General features: G+C 43.4%; 3 protein-coding genes across 4 annotated transcripts; all 3 read right to left on the bottom strand.

Moving 5' to 3' along the window:
• On the bottom strand, window positions 2,322-6,011 carry LOC8058198 (aspartic proteinase oryzasin-1). Of its 2 annotated transcripts, none has more exons than XM_002455966.2 (13): window positions 5,373-6,011; window positions 5,198-5,258; window positions 5,018-5,112; window positions 4,814-4,926; window positions 4,431-4,602; window positions 4,301-4,340; window positions 4,143-4,207; window positions 3,843-3,956; window positions 3,666-3,733; window positions 3,405-3,546; window positions 3,192-3,308; window positions 2,987-3,075; window positions 2,322-2,793 (listed from the first exon to the last, which is right to left on the bottom strand). In XM_002455966.2, exons 1-13 carry the CDS (start codon window positions 5,913-5,915, stop codon window positions 2,709-2,711), a joined length of 1,704 nt encoding a protein of 567 aa, XP_002456011.1. In that variant the 5' UTR covers window positions 5,916-6,011; the 3' UTR covers window positions 2,322-2,708. The 2 variants fall into 2 exon arrangements, with proteins under 2 accessions (XP_002456011.1, XP_021311133.1); XM_021455458.1 differs by having other exon boundaries at window positions 3,666-3,730; window positions 5,373-6,009.
• LOC8058197 lies at window positions 7,043-7,889 on the bottom strand. Its single transcript, XM_002455965.2, has one exon. The coding sequence runs from the start codon at window positions 7,611-7,613 to the stop codon at window positions 7,311-7,313; it is 303 nt and encodes a 100-aa protein (XP_002456010.1). The 5' UTR covers window positions 7,614-7,889; the 3' UTR covers window positions 7,043-7,310.
• Window positions 11,006-15,252, bottom strand: LOC8058196 (probable receptor-like protein kinase At2g42960). Its single transcript, XM_002455964.2, has 8 exons — window positions 14,686-15,252; window positions 13,603-14,361; window positions 13,392-13,496; window positions 12,845-12,967; window positions 12,578-12,748; window positions 12,351-12,480; window positions 11,843-12,052; window positions 11,006-11,760 (listed from the first exon to the last, which is right to left on the bottom strand). The coding sequence occupies exons 2-8, from the start codon at window positions 14,265-14,267 to the stop codon at window positions 11,629-11,631; spliced, it is 1,536 nt and encodes a 511-aa protein (XP_002456009.1). The 5' UTR covers window positions 14,268-14,361; window positions 14,686-15,252; the 3' UTR covers window positions 11,006-11,628.

Genomic DNA, 22,408 nt, shown 5'->3' with positions numbered 1-22,408 from the left:
CCGTCGTACTACTAAAACACTTTTAACAGCTACTATACTATTGCAAGAACAGATTCGTCGTTCGTCTCGTCTCCACTCCTGGGACACGACGGATTAGACGCTTCATATCGCGCACTAGCTTGCTACCTTGCATGACCTCCCCGATCGGCAGCGATGATAGCGCATCATACAGAGGTAGTGCCGGCCGGCCGTTTGCTCGCGCACGCCACCCCACCCCACCCTTGCCCTTTGCCCAAAGCGACGCGGCGGCCCCGCGCGCGCCATGGCCATCCATGGGTCACCGTTCCGGGAGCCGAGCAGCGATGAGCAGCATTGTTGTTGTTTCGAGGGTTGAAATTCAGGACGCACGCACGCGTGCGTGCAATGTACAATCACGTACGTACTACATACGCGCGCGACAACAAGGTACGCAGTTGCACGTAAAATTAAAAGTTTTTCACCTCGCCGGTGTGTGGCGTCCGGCCGTTTCCCTTTTTCCGTTCGCTGCAGCAGCCTTCTGCATGCCAGGCGAGGTTTGACATGGCCTGGGCTTTGCGTGGAGTGCGCGCGACGACGAGACTGCGTGCGTGCGTGCCTGGACTGTCCGTGTACCGCGTACGTGCACATGCATGGCACGCACTGTTGCTGTTGGACGTACCGGACCCCCTGCATCTGTGATCTGTCTCAGGCTCTCACTGTGATATACAAGCAGCAGTGCATGTTCTTTTTTTTTTATGGAAAAGGAGTACATGTCATCTGGCTCTATCTCCATAGAGAAAACTTGAAAAGCGGCCACCTCTGTGCGCAGATGCACCTAAACAATGCAATTCTATTTGTACCATAAGTTGACCGTTTTAAATCTAACTGATTTTATATAAGAATAGAAATTTTATATGGAATATATATATATATATATATATATGGTAATTTTTCCTACTCCCTAGGAGTAGTTACTCCCATGTGTGTATCTCTAGATTTACGGTATATATGGTCCAACGAAGTATATATAAATGTAGCATATGATCATACTAAATCATCTAAGGTAACATGTATATCAAGTATGCAAGTATACATGAAGTATATGGTTATACTTATTTTATATAGTACTGCAGTGATATTTTAGTAATATATTAAAAAGTATGGTATCTTTTGAAAAAAAAATCACGTACGAAGATTTAAAATATCTTAAATTGAGTATATAAACATACTCAAACTGATAAATTAGTATGAACACATACGTAACATGGTTTATTGAAGACGAAAAAAATGCACCCATATATCTTACTCCCAGGAGTAATTACTTCCATGTCTATATCTCTAGATTTATAGTGTATATGACTGAACGAAATGTATGTAGACGAAGTATATGATTATACTAAACCATCTAAAGTGATATATATGTTAAGTATGTATACATACGTGGAGTATGTGGTTATACTTATTATATATACTATAGTAGTGGTATTTTAGTAATATATTAAAAATATGGATTGCTTTGATTTTTTTACGTGGTAAGATCTAGAGTATCTTAATATAAGTATATAAACATACTCAAACTGATAAACAAGTATAAACACATATATAATATATATATACACACACACTATTTTGATCCATTATCTGCTAATAGTCATAGCTAATATAAGCTGCTATTAGCTAATTTGGTCTGATTAGTAAAATAGTTGTTAGTTAGGTATTCTTATTCAACTAACAATTAGCTAGACATGTTTGATCCAAGGAGCTAATCATTAGAAATTAACTATTAGCTCTATGGATCCGAACTGGATGTAAGTATCATTAGATACTATACAATATATTTTTATAGTACACCTAATTAGATATGCTATACAATATTAGCAACCATATGTCCACTAGTGCTAACCCAATCGGTTATCTATTTCTTACACATCCATTTGCCTATCTTTTCTGATGCAATGATTCTTCCCGTGCGGCAGAAGGAGACTTGTGTTACTAGTCCTATGTAAAGAGCCCTGACCCAGCAAAAGCTAGCATTCTCGGAGATTTTGGTGGCAGTGGGAACAGGATGATGCCAAACAAAAAATAGCTTTTGTAATGGCACTTTGTGCAGTGTGCATCCAGGAGGCTGCTTTAATTCCCCTTTGATTATGCTCCAGCCCAATCCATACTAGTTTTTTTTTTCAATTTTCATGCATGATGTTAGGTTCCTAATCCTATGATGACAATCTGATGCTTCCTCGTCAGCAGAGCAAGGGCATTCGATACTCGTCAATGAAAATAGCGGCAATGTTTCGCCACTCTTTAGTTCTGATAAATCTGGGACGATTCTGGGTGCATAGATTAAGAATGGCAGGAACAGAAGATGGCCAACGTACATCTGTTTCTTTTTATTTTTTGTTCTGGTCCAAAATATAGAAAACTAAAGACATATAACCTTTTGCAATTGTTATTGATCCACTACTCGCTTGACATGACCACAGCTGAAGCTGATAACTGATGAAAGCTACGCGTTTCCTTTATTTCTTCTCGATGCGGAGATACACATCTGTCCTGCGTGCGTGCACTCTATAAAAGCTCGAGAAAAAACTCTGCAGGGTGTAGTTAGTGACATCCAATCCAACACTACACGATGCAGGGTTTTTCTGAGAACAGCAACTGTAATGTAAGATAAACCGACGACCACGACTCGTATCACTATAACAGAGGTCATATACTCCGTAGCTAGTAGTGATTAGTGTAATGCTCGTGTCTCATGCGGAATCTGCAAACCCAATCCTCATCTTGCCGTAGTCGAAGATGGTATGGTAGGCTCCCATGAAGACGTCACCCAGTATCCTGCATCAGTTTCATTCACGAATAGGATTCAGGGATCGCATCCCATGAAAAGCAAACCATAAAAGCACCGAGTTATTTTTTCATGATCTAGAGGGGATCCAGCCAGGGAATGCAGTTCTTCCTTTTTTTAAAAAAATATATATATACAGTACAACATAGACACTATATTAACCAACTGGTGTATCAATCTTACCATAGAGGGCCTATTGGAGGGGGAATGTCCAGAGCCGTGAACCCGCTGATGCAATGTGCAGCGAATCCCTCGCCGACCCTGAGAATGTACTGCTCGACAACAGGAAGATGACGCAAAAAATTATTGGGTGGCCTTTTCAGTTGCATGCCATTACAACTCTCTGAATCAAGCAGCAAAGTTTGTGAAATGATTCAGGAAAGCTAACCTGGTCAGGCCGGAGCTCAAATGCTCGTCCACCGATGCTGAACGCAACAGTCTGTAGGGAGCCTATGTGTCTGCAGTCCACGTGTGATCCCACTGGATCAGGCATGTTTTCGCAGAGCTGTCGATCGATGAACTCAACTTCTGGTTAGACCATGTCTGATGTACAAAAACAGGACGAAGAAGAATCAGTGGCTCAAGATAGCGTCTCTCTCACCCTGTCGACGTACTCCAATGTGCCCTCCTTGGTCTTGTTCGTGTTGAACTCGCTTTGCATCCAGAAGACTATCATCTCGCATGCATTACATATAGCTTCCGACATGCCATCTCCAGATCCTGATACGCTCTCGATACCAGCACTGTCATGCATGCAGAGGAACAGTATGAGACCCATTTGTAAGCACACAGAATGGAAGGCTTTATTGGAAAGTAAATTGGTTTCAGAATCACAACCAAACTTGCCAACCATTGCACGAACCTTACTCCATGTGTTCCGTCGAGTGTGCAGAGCCCAATCTTTGAACATACTTGTGATGGTGGTGTCTGCTAAATATTAACCAAAGAAGCTGACTGAATTGTTTACGTGACTCACTCAATAAGAACAGAGTGCATCAATTTCTCTAACAACGTGGTAGAAATGAGAAATGGCTCTAACCTGAGCTTTCAGCAGCTCTACCATTTCTAGCCCGTAACCAGCAACGACTTGTTTGCACTCGTGGTTGACCACCCCAGCTGCTCCAATTTGTTCATTGATCTGGGCAATGGCAACCTGCACAGCACAGAATGCTACTATGAAACCCCCCTCATGAGACAGTAATTTCAATGCCAGTTCAAGGCTTTTGTTAGTACATTTGTAGTAAACACAAGATATACATCAGTGGTATTTTGCTTTCTGATGATGACATCAGTGGTATTAGGATGAAACATATGGAACGGAACCCTATGAAGTGCTTACTAGAGGACCAGCAATCAGCGAAGTTCCAGAGTCTGCAATGGCCGCGCAACCATCCACACAAATTCCTATCATCACACACATCATCTATCAGAGAAACGAATTGTTGCAGCCATAAGCATGCCTGGTGGTTTAACCAGTAAATAAGCATAATGCATTACCAGTGCTCCTTTCACCAATAAGAAAGTCACCCATTTCAAACTGCAAACACAAGGACGTCAGAACAAGTAAACTCTGAAGAAAAACGTGCTACTATATGAGATAACAGCAGTTGCAGACAGAAAGGCCAACCTGCCAGTAAGCTTTCCGAGTAACTCTGGTGTATGTATGGCTTCCTTTGTAATGTTGTTCATCAGAACCTCCAAACACAATTTCGCCTCCTTCTTCCCCATCGAATGGGTTTCGGTTTAACCAGAAGGAGAAAACAGGTTGTGGCACTAGGCTTTGGTTCACCATATTGTACCTGACATTACATTTCAAATGCCATTTTCCACAATGCACTGGTAAGTTACTTGTGGCTAAATTGTTATTTTTTTCTGACAGTTGATGCAATATACTAGTCGGTAGTCACCTCTGGCATGAAATCTAAAGCGAACTCAATTGTGGCAAGTAAATACTACATCATCAGACCATACAGAAAACTAGAACAAGGTTAACAATGGCAGCTATCGTACCATACTGGAACTGAACCTTCAACTGATATTTCCTGAAATGCAAGCCCAAGGATGCCATCGAATTTCGCTAGTAAAAAGGTGAAACCAGGCTCATGAGTAGCTTCAATGAATTCCTGTGGTACAGTTGGGTTCAGTAAAACCAGTGCTGTTTATTCCATTAGGTGAAATAAAATTTGATTATCAACAAAATGGGAAATGAAGCACCTGATTCTGAACTACTAGATTGCCAACCGTGACCTCATCTTGACTGTAAAAACCAGCAATCCCTCCTGTTCCGTAGTGAATAGAAGCCGGTGTCCCTGAATACCAAAAGGAAATGCAGAGCTCAAACCCAACAGGCAACAGTAATGGTAACGTTACTCCCACTGATGTATAGAACCATACCATTGGGTTTGTAAGTGCTGGACTGACTTGAATCATACTTGGGGTGGAATAAGCACGCGAGCTGTTTCAAGAGCAACCAAGATGATGAGTAACAAAGCAAAACGCACTTGGCAGACATCCAAAACGAGAGCAATGCAAGAAAGACAAGAAAACCAAAAGCACACGCCATTGTTACCGAGAAAAAGCACTTGGCAGAAGGGACCCAAAGGTTGGCGCTGCCGGTGTCAAAGACGACGGTGAAATTCTGCGGCGGGCAGCCGACCCCAATCTGCCCAAAGTACTGAGCATTCAAGAAGTTCTTGAGCGCAACGATGTTCCCCTGGCCGCCTCCGCCATCACGCAAACCGCCGGTGCTGTTCCCCTTGCCGCCCCCGCCGCCGTAACTCCAGTAGTACCTGCGCCTGCGCTCCATGGCCGCGGCCTCGACCAGCATCTGGTGCTGCCGCTCACGAGCTTGCGCGATGGCGTCCCGCACCGGATCGTCGCCACCGCCGCCGCCGGCCTCTCTCCCTCCTGGCCCTGCTGCCGCGGCTTGCTTCTGAAGCAGTGCGCCAGTAGGCTTTGGCAGAAGCTCGCCGTAGATGCTGTCCATGATCGATCGCTTCTTCAGCGGGATACGGATGAGGCCATCGGTGCTCGATGATGCGAGCAGTGCCGACGTCGAGAGCGCGTAGAGAAGGACGAAGATCGTGCCACATGTCCTACGCCCCATCCTCATGTAAGCAGAGCAGTGGCGATGGATACACCGCACCGAGGCGCGCGGTTGCTGCCGTGCCGAGGGGAAGCCCAAGGGATCGGAGCCTCGGAGGCGGCGTTGGGGCACTTTATATAGAGGGAGCCACGGAGGAGGACGACGACGGACGAGAGCGCAGCAACGCTGTAGCCGTAGCGGTACGAGAGCCCCTGGGCCCCTGGCTGCATTGGGGTTGGGAGCAAGCAGGGTTGGCGGCACGTTACATTTTTGGGGTCGCTGCGCTGCCGGCAGGTCTCAGGTGCGGTGCCTTCGAAGATCAACGATTCTCTTTCTCCGCGCGCACAAATGGCAGAAGTTGTGGCGTCATGGTCATGGTCATGGTCATGTCGCCATGGCTGAGCAGCCTGGTTTTGTGGGGGGTGCTCAAGCAGCCTAAACCCCATGGCAGGGCCAGTGGAGGTCAGGGAAGCCTTTGGGGGCACGACAGAACAGTACAACACGGCCACTCGAGCGCGTGAGCTTGTCTGCTTGTGCTCCACTCCACGTCGCATGGTGAAATGCCTACTAGGAGTAGTACTCTAGTGGTCGCATCGCAGCCCAGGCAAGTAGCCATCGTGCGAGCAGAGGCCTCGGCCTCGCCGTCGCCGTTGCCGATGCCAAGCACACAGCAAGCTCTCGTTCTGTCGTTGGGTTGGGTGCGTAGGGTTAGGTTTGACCGAACAAATCGGTAAAGTACCCTTGAGGCATATGCCCTCACTCTCCTACCCATTGGATTCGTTTTGAGAAGTGTGCAAACACACATCTCAATGCGAAACTGCTTTGAGATGTGTGTTTGCACACTTTCAAAGCGAATCCAATAGGTGAGAGAGTGCGGTCATATGCTCTAAAAAAAAACTGCTTCCGGAACAAATCGGAAAGGAGGAGACTGTTTAGTCTAGCTGTCTAGGCGTAGAGAACAGATTTGTTAAGTTGTTGATGGTTGATTGTGCTTTGGTGCTTGCCGGCAGCCAGGGAGGGACCCGGGTCATTGCTCCCGTTTGCGTGAAATGCAGATCACTCTAGCTAATACTCCGACCGAATGGCAAAAGTCATGACGTCTGTAATTTGTCATCTAGAGCGAAGTAGCGCCCGCAAGAGCATTCTGACGTCGCACTTGTCTCATGTATATAACACAGTTCCTTGCCTTGCAAAAAAAGGCAGTCTACCATTTTTAACGCAATTGGGAAATTTAAGACAGATTCTTCTGAAAAGAAGACAAAGGTTACACATTTTCTCCAACACACAAGAACATGTTACTTACAGCTTGTGGTCATGGAAATCGGAAGAGCCAGTGGAGATTGGCCAACAGAAGAGAAGACAAAAACAAACGAAAGAATTGCGGTTGGGCGCGATCGAAATTCAGGCCGAGCTTTTTTTGGTTCAGAGCCTGAAGCCGAAGCGCAGGAAGAAGAAGCAGAGCTGCGCCACCACCACCACGGACTCGACCAGCCACAGCAGGTGGTACACCGCGCGCTGGAACACCGCCGCCACCACGTTCCTCCACCGCTGCGCCGACGGGACCGCGGCCGCCAGGAGCTTCCGCCTCGGCGACGACTGCGCCGACGCCGACTCGCTGCTGTTCCCGGTCGCTGTCGCGGCCGCGGCCGGCTGCTTCCTCCTCGGCGCCATCCGCCTCCGCATCCACTCCCGCACCTTGCTCTTGCTCTTGCTCCCGCCCGCCATCGCACAACTCAAACGATCAGGTTGACCGACCGATCTCAAGCCACCTGAATGCCTTTCTTGTTTGCCTCCCGCGTTCAGCTGCTGTCTGGAATTGCACTGCACGGCACTGCCTTCTACGGTTCTCGTCGCCGGCCCGAGCCTTTTATCCTGCGACGGAACGCGGTTGGCAGAGTTGACGATGCCGCCGCCCGTGCCGTGGCGCGTGATTTCACTCGGGTTTCCGGTTTCCCCCGGAACCGGAAGCCCAATCCTAAAGTGCTGTGCTGCGCCATTCCTCCGTGGATGGAGACGGAACAGAATAATAGTCACAGGAGATGCACAGAGGACTTTAGACGATTCAAAGTCAAACAGGGGGCGCCTCGGTCAATTGGTCAGGTTAAGTGGTGGTTGCTTCATTGCTTGGAAGGTTCTGATCTCGAAGCGAGTGACGTGCTGATGGTTCTATTATATGCAGACACGATGGCTTGGGGAAGGGGGTGTACAAGGTTAGTGCCGAATTGCGATGATTAATAACAACTATAATTGGGTTAGCATAGGTTTTATAATGTAACAGTATGGTTGCTCGATAGTGATAGGCCAAACTTCGCCCCCTGCTCTGGCGCTTTTTTTTTTTTAACAACATGCTCTGGCGCATCGGTTCGTCATCTCTGATGCGAACGCGAAGCTACTCGTAAAGTCGTAATGCGTTTCTCCGACGGCCAGAGTGGGCACAGCCGTACAGGCTTACAGACCTGGGCCTTGTTTAGTTCTTTTTTCTGACATTGTAGCACTTTTATTTGTTTGTGATAATTATTGTCCAATCATGAACTAACAAGTCTTAAAAGATTCGTCTCGTAAATTTCGATCAAACTGTACAATTAGTTTTTATTTTTGTTTATATTTAATACTTCATTTATGCGTCTAAAGATTCGACGTTGCGGAAAATCTTGAAAAGTTTTTAGATTTTAGGTGGAAGTAAACAATGCCCAGATGCGTTCTTGACTTCTTTCCTTTTATGTCTCCACATCCGTCTACTGCTTCTAGAAACGCACCGAGCAGTGGGCCCTGTAATCACACCGCCGCCGCTCATTTCGCACCTAAACACTCAGGCCATCTTCAGAGCGTGGACATTCTAAGGATGAAGGGGGTCGTATACGTGGTTCTTTTATATTGTAACTAAATAAATTAAATAAAAAATGAGAGAAGAAATTTTTCTATTTAATTCATTTAGTTACAAAGAAGAACCACAGGTATCTATTTAGAGTACTATTCTTATCTTGACATTTACTCTTTTTTCTTTCTTGCCTTATTTTTTAAAATTCTTTATACGGTTTTTTTTCTAGTGCTCAAATTTATCTTTACGCACTCATATAAGGGATTGCGGATTTTTTAAGCGGGGTAGTGAAATTTGAGTAGTTATTAGTTGCTCGATCATTGTACTGAAGTTATGATGATAGTGTGACGGCATCCTCTTTGGTTGTGTAGTTTTTGGACTCGACTTTCACTTAAAAAATGGATTAGTGATTTATTTTTTAAAAAAATCATTTTTTCTCTAAAAAAGTTGCAGCAAAATTTTTATCATTCTTTTGAAAAAATATAAAGGATTGCGGGGTTTAAAGAAACCCTCTTCAACAATTGGAAATACCTGGTCAAGGACTCTAAAAAAACAAATCAAGGGTTTCTTTACGCGGTAAAGCATTACCAAGGTAAATAAAATAGCAGTTAGTGAAAGTTAATCTAATATTTGGTAGAGTATCTCTAGTAGTTAAAAGGGACTATAATTTAATAGCATGTTCCAGCTGTTGAGCTTTTTTAAAAAAAAATTATAGGTAAATCCAAATTTGAAAAATGAATGGTACACAATTGGAGAAAAAAACTGATGTGGATTAGCCCTCAATGTCATCGGCCATATTAGGCCTTGTTTAGTTCCAAAAAATTTTGCAAAATTTTTCAGATTCCCCGTCACATCGAATCTTTAGACACATGCATGGAGTATTAAATATAGACGAAAATAAAAACTAATTGCACAGTTTAGTCGGAATTGACGAGACAAATCTTTTGAGCCTAATTAGTCTATGATTAAATAATATTTGTTAAATACAAACGAAAGTGCTACAGTGTCGATTTTCCAAAAAATTTTGGAACTAAAGAAGCCCTTAGCATCGCAAGTTTTCATGTGGCGGTTTCAAAGCATTTCGCTGCTACGATAGGCAAAACAAAAGTGGAAGAAGTTAATATTACCTCCCTTAACTATAAAATTAACATTTTACTCCAATTTTTCCATGTTGTTTTTTTTTTGAAAAAATAAACTCTTTGTCCATGTTGGTGCCACATCCACCGTGGAAAAGGGCCTATTATTAGTGGACTGCGATAACTGGACCAAGTCGGCTATTGGGCTATGGAGCAGACTGCAGATTTGTGTGCCGTCCAGCAATGACCACAACATTTAGGGGCTGTTTGCTTCGCGTAGTAGTCGAGCCAGGCGTAGTAGTAGAGCTTGGCTCGCATCCGAGAGACAGGCTCATATGGGACAGGCTGAGGAGATGCAATATAGTCGTGTTTGGTTGACTGTATCTATTCAGTCTGATTGAGAAAAGATACTGTTTTGTCGCCTGCATAAAGATATGTTGTATGAGATAAAAAAATATAAAGTCACGATTATGATTTTTATTTTTTACAAATACACTCTAAAAATTCTTGTTTAATCTAATTATGTCTTAAACATCTTTAAAACATATTAATATCACTTAATATTTGCTAATCATACACTAATACATCATTAACTAAATTAATCCTGCAGCCAGCGAGCCTGACCCGGCAGGAACGATCGATTCTAGCGTTCCTACCGAGCCTAGCCACGGCCCCTTTTTTGCATGGCCAGAACCTAGCCCAACAGGGTTGCCATGCAACTAAACACGACTACCGTGCATCCGGCCAGCCTGGTTCCGCCGGATGCAGGAACCATACAGCCCCTTAGGGCTGCTGGGCTGGTTTGGTTCAGTGCCCAACATTGCCATACCACAGTATTAGTTGTTAAGGGGGTGTTTAATTCCCCCTTTTACCAAAACTTTTGCTATTTTAGCTCATCTTTTGGCAAAATAAATCTAAACAACACGAGTAAAAAAACACAACTTAGGCTGCTAAAGTTTTAACATTTTAGGACCCAAGAGGCCCAAAACGGGATAAAAGCGTCATATAGGGCGCGTGTTGTGCCTGCATGACTAAAGTTTTGCCATGCATCTAAACACCAAGATGTAAAGTTTAAACATTTTAGGACCCAAGAGGCCCAAAACGGGATAAAAGCGTCATATAGGGCGCGTGTTGTGCCTGCAGAAGTTACAACAAAAGATTAGAGCCAAAAGTTTTGTCATTCTAAAAGCATCTAAACATCCCATAAGTCATGTCAAAAAAAATTTTAAACAACCATTTGGTTCATTGCCACAACAATAGTTCGCTACATTTCTTAACACCATGTTCCACACGTCGTAAACTTTTTTCTTGCTAAACATAGGCACCAACCAAACAGAACCCTAAGCTGACAAGAAGTTATCAACATCTATCAAGTCAGCGAGAATCAGCACATGTTGCCAAACGACCATGTAGGCTCTGGTTGGTTCCCCCAACGAACTCATCGGATAAGGTAGGGCAGGCCGCAGGTAAACATGAGAAACAATGACAAGCAGTAACACTAAGACCACAACCTCATATGCAGCATTGCATCAGGGAGAAGTGAAACTGATTTAAGAAGGCAACAACGCAAGAAATAAAAGAACCGAACAATTGTTAAACACCCAACCAACCCAAGAGGAATTCCTCAGGCGCTAACATATAACCTATACAAATAACAGGAGACCAGGAGGTTCCTCAACCAAGAATGCTTCTACTCCACCTGAAAACTAGGTCTAATACTTAGGCAGCAATACCTGGGCTTGCCTCGCCTCAGTTACCTACCAGCATCCAATATCAGGACAGCAATCACCTTGGTGATTAACATCGTTTCTGAGACAGTTCCTGGTATAGCTTAGATTTCCAGGCCTCATGGTTGAGATCGGTCAGATGTTGAGCTTCCAGTCCTTTCTACCTTCTTTCCAAACTCCGCGGAGTTTGAACCCTCTGCAATGGACTCAATATCCATGCTTCCAGTGCGACTTCTACGATTTCTCCGATCCTTTTGGCAAGAGAACATATACGTTAACCAGCCATCTTTACTTATACTATACATCAAGGTAGGTATTTTTTTTAATCATTACCTCCCGGTATGGAACTTCTTCTGACTCAAGCATCCTAACAACCTGGCCCATCTTAGGTCTCTTTTCAGAGTCAGGATCAACACACCTCAGTGCCACCAAAAGAGCCCGCTTGAGAGCCCTAATACTGGGTCTAACCTCTAAGCTTGGATCAGCCACTTCCTCTGCCCTCCGGTTAGCCACCATTGTTTTGAGCCATTCAACAAGATTGACCTGATGAAAGGGTGGGTTATCATCTGGACAAAAATGTATGTCGACATTTTATGAAAGCATAAAAATATTTACTGTTTTGATTGGACAACAAAGGCCTAAGGATCTAAGAATCTAAAACTGATGGAAATGTTCATAATAACTACATTACAAGAGAGATCCAGTTTAATGCTTTTGTATTATCAATTGTGACAATGGTCCTGGTTATATAAAATGGCACTATAACAAATAAAATGATGTAAGATCCAAATGGATACAATAAAAGACAATGAATAGAAGTAAATAAACTCCAACATTATACCTCATTGGAAGATCGGCTGTAGTCAACAGGATTCCTTCCTGTCACAGTTTCCAACAAGAGAACACCAAAACTATAAACGTCGCTCTTTTCATTTAACATTCCAGTATTAGCATATTCAGGTGCAACATATCTGAAGCAAGAAAAATGAATGAGGAGAGTTAAACTCTATAAATGATTGTAAATATACAAAGCAGATGGACAGATATGGGTTAGAAAAAGAATAATACCCAAATGTTCCCATCACTCTAGTAGTAATGTGGCTTTTGTCAGATCCCAAGAGTTTAGCCAATCCAAAGTCAGATACCTTGCCATTAAATTCATCATCAATCAATATGTTGCTTGATTTTATATCACGATGTACAACTTTTGGCTCTATAGCTTCATGGAGGTAAGCAAGCCTGCAACCATCAGAATTAGAAAAATAAGAACCAAATTTAAATAGCTAAAATACAGAAAACTATGTAGGTAACTTGTGGATTAAACTTGAAACTTACGCTTTTGCAGTGCCTGTTACAACCTTCATGCGATTTTCCCAGCTGAAAACACCACGCTGATGCATAGCTCCATGAAGCCACTGCTCTAAATTACCATTGTTCACGAACTCATATACTAGCATCCTATTAAAAAGGAATACTGTTGTAACATTTACGTGACATATAAGGGTGTAAAAACAGCAAATTTCTACAGAAGTTATGCAAGCTTTTGCCAAAAGGGCGAAAGATTACAAGTAACACAAAGAAGTTACATGTAACACTTTTGGGAGTTGGTAGAAGCTCTACTACAATCCAATGGATTATCAACCAACTCGATTCCATTCAGTAGAATAAAAAATGAACACTAACAAAAGAAGCATTGTTTAAAACATAGCTGTTAGTTCATATAAACACAAAATGTAGAACTTCTGCTAAACCATTTATATGGTAGTTGCTAATATTCAATTTTGAATAGTTCTTACAAGGTTTAACATAATATACAGGTTACCATACTTTTCGTAACTCTTACCTAAATGCACGCATCACTGAAAGAAATGGTTGAACATACCTGTTTACCCCCTCAACACAATATCCCAACAGTCGAACCAAATTCTTATGTCGGACATGGCCAATAGCCTCAACTTCCACTCTGAATTCTTTTTCTGCCTGCCCCCTACAAACCCGGCGATAATGTGATCATAATTAAGTATCCTAGTCTGACCAGAAAAAACAAATTACAAAGATCAAAGTGATAGCCAGAGGCCACAAGGTGAGCTTACATGTTGTTAAAGATCTTTTTGATTGCGACTTCAGTTCCATTCACTAGACGTCCACGGTACACAACTCCATAACCACCCTCTCCAAGCACATTCTCCTTAGAGAAACGGTCGGTAGCAAGCTCAAGGTCCCGCTGAGTAAACCAGTGACCCCAACCAAGATGAGAGAACTCTGGAAGGCCAACCAAGGGCGACGCTGACACGAAAGCCGCAGGCGAATTTGGTTTCCTCCGAGGTCCAGAGCTCCCATCCTCACCGGAGTGCACGCTGCCAGCACGGTCGACATTGCAAACCGAGCTCCCCTGGCTCATGTTATCATGGTCCGAGGACTTGCTGAGTGCCAGGTGGCCCAGCGTGGCCCCTGCCGGCTCCCTGCTCGCGTTGTACTTGTCCGGCGGCGGCAAGCTCGGCTTCTCGCGCTCGTGCATTGTCTGTGCAAGGCTGCGCCCGCCGACCCGGTCGACGGGGATCTCCTTGGAGTAGATGGGGATCTGCGTCTGCCTCAGGGTGTCCATGGTTCTCTTGGTCCTCCGGCGGGACGCCACCCAAATGCAGATCATCAGCAGGATCGCCACGAGAAGTGCGACCACGCCGATGGCAATCCAGACCCACAGCGTCAGGCCAAGAACCTTCCTCTCCATCTCCGAGCTCAAATCGCCGGAACCCATGGTGCTGTCAGGCTCAAACAGTTGATTCAGTCGAGCTTGTATATTATCAGCACGGGACGGATCATCAGCAACACGTGCAGACGAGGTTTTCTCCCTGCAGAACGCAAACGAAACTGTTAAAACGTCATGTATAGAGGCTAAAATTCCGAGGATAAACAAATGGAGAGTGCGCCGCTCCCGCAAATCAAGACAACCTACGAACAAGAACAATCTCTACCCCTTACAAGAACTGCCGTCAGAGATATTAGATGTGACCAAGATTGCGCCCCCTCTTCCTCCATCGATGCATATACAGGATGCTGAATTCTACAGCCAGGGGGGGAGGAAAACAGGTCCCCAAATCCTCCCGTGATCCCCCAATCCCAGCAGGATACCCAACGCTCGATGGAATAAAACGAGAGGACAGTTTAAAGCTTACCTCTTTCTGCAACCGGGCGTCCTTCCTTCCACTCATCCCACAAGCAAAGAACCTGAAACCGCAAAAAGAAGACCCCCGCGGCGGAGCTGAGAGACCGAATCGAATCGTGCACTGCTTCACCAAGTCCTGGCTAGAATCTCTGAATCAGGACAGAGATCGTACCAGCAGCAAGGCAGCAACCGCGCGCGGCGCGGGGATAGACGGACAGCAGAGAGCGAGGAGAGATTGGGGGATCAGCAGCTGGGGGAGTAAAACTGGGGGGGAGGAAGAGGAAGGTAGTGATGTATAGCAGGTGGTGGCATTAATGGCTGGATCAGCGAGCGAGGAGTGATGGAGGAGGGGTGCGATGCGGAGCAAAAGAGAAACGGGTGGGGCGGCCGCAAGCGCAAGGAAGGCGGCAGTCAAAGAAAGAAGAAATGGCTGCTGGCGCGGTACGAGTGTACTCCGTCCGTAGAAAGTAAAAGCGGTGAAAACCGGAGGAAAAAGATCGACGACGACGAAAAAGGTGAGCTGAGCAGCAGAGCAGAGTAGAATAGTAATAACTGAAGGCGCATCAGCATGACACCACGGCGTTTGGATGAGTTCGGGACCGCCACCGGCAGCAAACAGCAGCAGCTTTTGCCATGCCGCCAGCCCGCCACAATTCGCCGACCTCGACCTCGACCTCGGCCAACGCGCATCGGCGCATCTCAGCCTGCAATTCTGCGCTGCTGCGGCTGGTTTCGTTGTTGCCTTCCGCAATTTTTTAAAAAACAAAAATTGGCCACGTCTGATGGTTCGCATACAGCTGCCGCTGCTCATCAAATTCCCCCGGGCTTCGGCGCGGATCCTTTGCGGTCGGCGATTTCATGCCTTGACGTGGGTGACTGGATAGATGTTTAGGGCTTGTTAAGGCCTTGTTTAGTTGCCAAAATTTTTCAAGATTCCCCGTCACATCAAATCTTACGGCACATGCATGAAGTATTAAATATAGACGAAAACAAAAACTAATTACACAGTTTACCTGTAAATCGCGAGACGGATCTTTTGATCCTAGTTAGTCTATGATTGGATAATATTTGCCACAAACAAACGAAAGTGCTACAGTAGCGAAATCCAAAATTTTTCTCAAACTAAACAAGGCCTAAGTTCCTGAAAAATTTCAGATTCCCCATCACATCGAATCTTTAGACGTATGCGTAAAGTGTTAAATATATATGAAAATTAAAACTAATTGCACAATTTGGTCGAAATTGACGAGACGAATCTTTTAAGCCTATTTAGTCTATAATTAAATAATATTTGTCAAATACAAACGAAAATACTATTATTTCTATTTTGCAAAAAATTTTAAAAGTAAACAAGGCCTGGAATCTGCGCACATGCTGGGTCCGCAAGCCATCAGTCACCTGACAGATTAGGCCAGCCAGGGTACACTACTCCACTCTTTGACCCGTCAAACCACGGCGCCGCAAAGATTTTCGCAGCAAGTTTGAAGTCTCGCATGGATGCTAGCCATGCCAGTACGTTTTATGTTTTGGATCATTTTCTAGTGCTTTCTCCACATGTTTTGGTGAGTTGTATCTGTATTTTTTATTTATACTTTAGTTTTCATGTCACTGTTTTCAGAACTTTCATGGAAAACAATATAGACAAATTTTATTCACATAAGACTCATTTCATTCCATAAAATTTTTATCATATCATTTTTTATTAATATTGTATCACATCTGCTTATTTAAAACCAATAAAACTATTAATAAATTTCCATTAAGATTGGCTTTAAAATAGAGCGTTGTTTGGTATCAAGATACTCTATCTGTCCAAAAAAGAATGATACATACTCCCTCTACCCAAAAAAAATGATGCTTTCTCAATAAGTGATGGTCAAACCTTCTCGTTACATCTAGCATTGAGTGGGCTAGATATTTACCTTAGGGCACTCACAATGCAGACTCTATCATAGAGTCTAAAGTTATTTATTATCTTAAACAATGTGGACTTAGAGTCTAAATAAGACTTGGAGTCTTGTTTTTTCTACCTCTTTCTTCAATAAATATGCTGCCACATCAGCAAAATACCATAAATAATATGTAATTAATTGTCTTAGACTCTGTGATAGAGTCTTGCATTGTGAGAGCACTCCCAATGCAGAAACCATCATAGTTTCTATAGACATTAATTATGGTGCCACCTAAGCATTTTGCTGATGTGGCAAGTTAGTTATTGAAGAGAGAGAGAGCAAAAATCATAGAAACTGGGTCTAACTTAGAAACCATGTCTACGCGAGATCCAAGACATTAAGGCCTTGTTTAGTTCCCCAAAAATTTTGCAAAATTTTTCAGATTCTCCGTCACATCGAATCTTTAGATGTATGCATGAAGTATTAAATATAGATAAAAATAAAAACTAATTGCACAGTTTGGTCGAAATTGACGAGACAAATCTTTTGAGCCTAGTTAGTCCATGATTGGACAATATTTGTCAAATACAAACGAAATTGCTACAGTGCTCATTTTGTCAAAAATTTTGGAACTAAACAAGGCCAAGTGATATGATTGGTTGAGAATGGTGAGAGAGTGAATGTGATTGGATAACAAATTATTGTATAGAAACTATCCATTGGGACCATAGTTTCTATGCATAGTGTGTATAGAAATTAATAGGTATAGAAACTACATGTAGTTTCTAGCATTGGGAGTGCCCTGAGTGCCCTTATCAACTTGCAAATCAACAGGGATTCTATTTGAGTAAGAGCACTCCCAACGCAGAAACCATTGTGGTTTCTATAGACATTAATTGCAGTGCCACCTAAGCATTTTGCTGATGTGGCAATGTAGTTATTGAAGAGAGAGTAAAAATCATATAAACTGGGTCTAAGTTAGAAATCATGTCTACACAAAATCGAAGATATGAAGTGATATGATTAGCTAAGAATGGAGAGAGAATGAATGTGATTGGATATAAAAATATTCTATAGAAACTATCTATTGGGACCATAGTTTCTATATATAGTGTCTATAGAAATTAATGGATATAGAAACTATACGTAGTTTCTAGCATTGGGAGTGTCCTAAGCAGTTGAATCAGATTTGAACCGGTTTTTGTCATGTCACATTACTATTCTTCTTTTCTTTTCGAATCGACGAAGACCGTGATTTTAACATTTCATCTAAGAACCCTTCATCACATCATTAATGGAGTTTTAAAAGTGTTATTTAAGTCTCTCAAAAGTAAAGGAGTTAATATCCTAAACAAAATATCCTTAGAGTTGGGACAAATTCAGGTTTAGCTCATGGATCACGTATGCCAGCTTACATGGCCAGGCTGGCATGCACCGCAGATGCTAATCACCAGCCGGGTGATGTAGACGATCATGCCGCTCCCAAAAGTCAGACGTACCAGCCCCCCGGCGGACCACGATGCTGGTGCGGCTTAGACCTTGTTTATTTCATCCAAAAACCAAAATTTTTTCAAGATTTCTCGTCACATCGAATCTTCTAGCACATGCATAGAGTATTAAATATAAACGAAAATAAAAACTAATTATACAGTTTATGTGTAAATCACGAGATGAATCTTTTAAGCCTAGTTACTCCATGATTGGATAATGTTTATCAAATAAAAACGAACGTGCTACAGTTCCGAAAACCGAAAAATTTTCGGAACTAAACAAGATTTCAGTTCACCTAAAAATTATTTTTTTTAATATTCCTCATCACATCGAATTTTACGGCTTATGCATAGAGTATTAAATATAATGAGAACAAAAACTAATTACACAGGTTACCTGTAAATTGTGAGACAAATTCTTTAAGACTAGTTACTCCATAATCAGATAATGTTTGTCAAATAAAAACGAAATTGCTATAGTATCAAAATTCAAAAACTTTTTGGATCTAAACAAGACCTTACTTCCTTCGTCCTTCCTCCCTCGAAAAAAGGTATCATTTTAGAATTTTATATATTTTTTATGATCATTTATCTTATCTGTTTTTTCATAAATATTATATATTTTGTTAAGATTTATTTTCTTATTAGAGATATTTTACTAATAATTTATTTATTTTATAATTTATAAAAAATAATAAAAACGAACCGTTAAATATACTTCCTTCGGTCTTTTTAAAATGGCGCATGGTCATTTTTCAATTTGGCCAATTTAAGCGGCGAGAGTTAGCATAACGAAGTTAATTATGGTCGGGTTTTACTACTTAGCCGAATAACGAAGCTATTTTTGCCCGATATGAGTACGATGGACCAACTCCCTTCGTCAGTTCAGCTGACTGTATGCATGGTTCAGCTGACTGTATGCATGGCTATGTGGCACGGCTACATAATGGACACGTACGGATTAATTACTCTCTACGGCTGTAATTAACTCTACTCTTAGTCTCCGTGATTCTCCTCTTGAAACCACTTATACAGGACCGGAGAGAGTAGTATATATCTAAAAGTTAAAAAACGTTATTATTATTATTTTTTTTATAACGGAGGGAGCAATGCAAGTACGTAATACGTGACGCGAACTGGAAAGGCACGCAGGGAGGGGACAGCGGCCAGGCTCGCATGTCACAGGCGGCGTGGATGATTGGATCGCTACTAGTAGTCGCTACTATTGCCAGCGTGGATGATTGGATCGCGGCGACACGCTGCTCGCTCGCCGGCGCCGCTTTCGGTTGGCGCTCGCCTGGCTGTGGCTGGCGCGTGTCGTTTTCCCGAGCTCGGCGGGCACGAGTAGCTGTTGCTGGGTTGACACGAGTCGCGACGCTTGTGTGTAGTCCGGGGAAGTGGAGGCCGATATCACAGTAGGACAACGCTTTGGTTGAGTACGAGACGCACGCGCCGTTCTAGTGGACGGATCGGATCAGAGTACGTACTGCTATGCTATAATTAGTAGTAGCTGCTTGTCCACCATGCATCTACCAATCCTAGTACGATCCAACCAATAATAATCGACGTTATACGTTGCTTTAGTGATCTATCTGTATGAGCAGGCATGCATGCGGTGTGTTGCATGTGTTGGTGAATGGTGACACATCACAGGCACGGCGCCCGGCATCACCAATCATCAGGAAATTCGTCCGCCGGTCGCGAATGGTTATAATTAGCAGAGTAGTACTACCAGATAAGCAAGGGCAGGGCAGGGCAGGGGGGCGCCACTCGTGCTCGGCCGGGCCTCGACCTCGATCCGTCGTCTATCCAGGCCCGGTACGTACTACGCCTGACGCATGCATACTACGCATGTCCTGGTGAATTATTGGGGGCCAGGACCAGGACCGCCGTCGCGCCATGCATGGGAAAAGCCTACAGCGGCCGGCGCCCGTCTGGCAACAAAAGCGACGCATATGGCTACAGTACTTGTACATGTGGTGCCTTAGCTTGCCCTGCCCGAGGGGGTATATATGTTTTGTACTCTGCCTGCTACGCGCGCGTACGTCTACAGCCAGCTCACACCCGGTACTAGTCCTGGTAACCCGACGTCGCTGTCGTTGTGTGATTGATGGGGATGAGCCCCGGCCGGCCATCGATCCCCGATTGCGCCGCCCTAGCTAGGCATCATCTCGCTACGTACTGCCGACCTGGTGGTATGAATGATCCAGCTGGTTGTTGATAGAGCCGTGTACTGCTCATGTTCGTCGGTCTAAAAAAACATAATTGAATATACTATTCGCTGATTTATTATAAAAAAAATACTATTATCTAGTAAAAAAAATATAACTTATAAAACAAACGAACAGGCTGCCTCTAGTATGTATGACCTGGCAGCTGGCACAATTCCCTTGTACTAGTAGCTTTCCAGCCGATGGAAAAAAAAGGGCTCATTCCATGACCTTTGGGCTCACAAAAATTTTACAAAATGAGGCCTTGTTCAGTTTCCAAAATTTCCTAATTTTCTAAGATTTTTCGTCACATCGAATCTTTGGACACATGCATGAAGCATTAAATATAGATGAAAATAAAATCTGATTACATAGTTTGTAAATAATTTACGAGATAAATCTTTTAAGTCTAGTTAGTCCGTGCTTAGATAAAATTTGTCAAATACAAACGAAAATACTACAGTAATCAAAACCAAAAAACTTCCTGAACTGAACAAGGCCTGAGTTGGTACGTACTTATGTGTTATGTCCACACTTGGCCCATTATCTCGTAACCGAATCTATAACGAGCTGACATGATACTTGATCTAAACAAATTCAAATTCCAACGGATCTCCCTTTTCTTCTTTTTTGAGGGGAACGGAACTCTTTCGTTTGCTAGACTAGATAGGCTTTGCTGCAACTGGACAGGCCAAATCTCAGTAGCCTACAGACCTCGCTCCTAGTTTCAAAATTTCCGAGCTTCCGAAGTCAGACTGGACCTGAACATGTTAGCCCTTCACGCAGACGGGCCCACGAACCTAAGTTGGGCTGGACCAACGAACTTATTTTCGCATGGGCCCTGGTTTGGTTGGTGTTCGCCACCGGCCTTGGTCGTGAACCACATTACCACGCCCGGGGACCAGATTCCCAGCGCGCCCGTGCGGACCAGAGAGCGCAAGTCCAAAGTTTTTCCCCCAACGTGCAGGATGAAAAATATCAACACTTGTTTTCTAATTATTATTTTACCTTGCCAAATTTGTTTCTCTCGATGAAACTTTTTTTTGGATATTACAAGATCGTTGTCTGATATCTTGCAGAAAATAAGTTTTTTTTTTAAAAAAAAAATATGTATCATCATTAAGTTTTACTAGCAAAAATGCCCATGCGTTGCTACGGAGACACACAGTTTATTGACTTGTCACTTATACAACTTTTGACTAAAGTGAAATATAAGAACACATACTTTGCACTCAGGCCTTCAAGTTCCTCTACAACCACAACCAGAACCATTCCAAAAACTACTCACCCGCTGACACTCTAGGTCAGAGGGTAGTTCTAAAGATGGCAACGGGGACCCGATCCCCGATTTCCCATGGAGAATTTCTCTATTAGTGGATGAAAATGGGAAGATTTTAGCCCCCACACGGAAGGAAACAGGGAGAAATCAATCTGCCTCGAGTCTGGCGGGGACAGAGATGTTTCTGTGTCCCCCGTACCTTTCCCTGCATCCCCGCCCCGCTAAGGAATACAAGCTGTGGCAGACCAGAAATTAGCCCAAGTCGGCCCATCTTAGCCCATCAGCGTGTAGAGTATATATTGAAATTCCTAACCCTAATTTACAAGATCCCCATTCGGCCACCTCTCCCGCAACCACCGTCGTGTGAGCGTTGTGCCTAGTGCGGCAGCACCACCTACCAATGCCCAGCTCGCTGCTCGTGCAGACTCGCTTCAGGCTTCCCAACCCCGCATCCAACCTCACCCCTATCCCCGGTCATCATCGCCATCGCCAAGCACGCCACGAAGAGGACACGCGCCCGCTGCCCATGCGTTGCAACAGGAAGTACGACAAAAGATTAATGAAAAACAACAACGTGATACATATTCATTTATGTTGTACAATTTCGTTAACATTTAAAAGCTATAACTTATTTTATAATAACAATATCATTCATAATATAAGTTAACGTGGCAATAATATGAGAATACTATACCTAGGTCTAAAAACTTTGAACCTATTCTTAATTTCTAAAAAATATAAAATGAAATGGATCTTCCCATAATTTTAGCTTAAAAAATAATATGAAAAATACTCTATTAAGCATGTATTTGAAATACAACATGTGGTGTGACGTGGGAGTGAATCTGGCCAATAGCCTGGG

The sequence above is a fragment of the Sorghum bicolor genome, chromosome 3 (genome assembly GCF_000003195.3).
Source record: "Sorghum bicolor cultivar BTx623 chromosome 3, Sorghum_bicolor_NCBIv3, whole genome shotgun sequence".
NCBI classification, from domain to species: domain Eukaryota; kingdom Viridiplantae; phylum Streptophyta; class Magnoliopsida; order Poales; family Poaceae; genus Sorghum; species Sorghum bicolor.
Note: the sequence above shows the minus strand (reverse complement) of the source record. Positions and strands in the feature narration are given on the sequence as shown.

Bases quoted from the DNA above. Each gene is read 5' to 3' on its own strand.
- LOC8058198 (XM_002455966.2), bottom strand. From the start codon at position 5,915: ATGAGGATGGGGCGTAGGACATGTGGCACGATCTTCGTCCTTCTCTAC. The intron at 3,957-4,142 runs GTAAGCACTTCA...TGTGCTGTGCAG, and splicing joins CGCTGATTGCTGGTCCTCTA to GTTGCCATTGCCCAGATCAA. The intron at 3,309-3,404 runs GTGAGAGAGACG...ATCGATCGACAG, and splicing joins CATTGGAGTACGTCGACAGG to CTCTGCGAAAACATGCCTGA.
- LOC8058197 (XM_002455965.2), bottom strand. From the start codon at position 7,613: ATGGCGGGCGGGAGCAAGAGCAAGAGCAAGGTGCGGGAGTGGATGCGG.
- LOC8058196 (XM_002455964.2), bottom strand. From the start codon at position 14,267: ATGGGTTCCGGCGATTTGAGCTCGGAGATGGAGAGGAAGGTTCTTGGC. The intron at 12,968-13,391 runs GTATGTTCAACC...CCTTTTTAATAG, and splicing joins TGTGTTGAGGGGGTAAACAG to GATGCTAGTATATGAGTTCG. The intron at 11,761-11,842 runs GTAATGATTAAA...TCTTGCCAAAAG, and splicing joins AAGAAGTTCCATACCGGGAG to GATCGGAGAAATCGTAGAAG.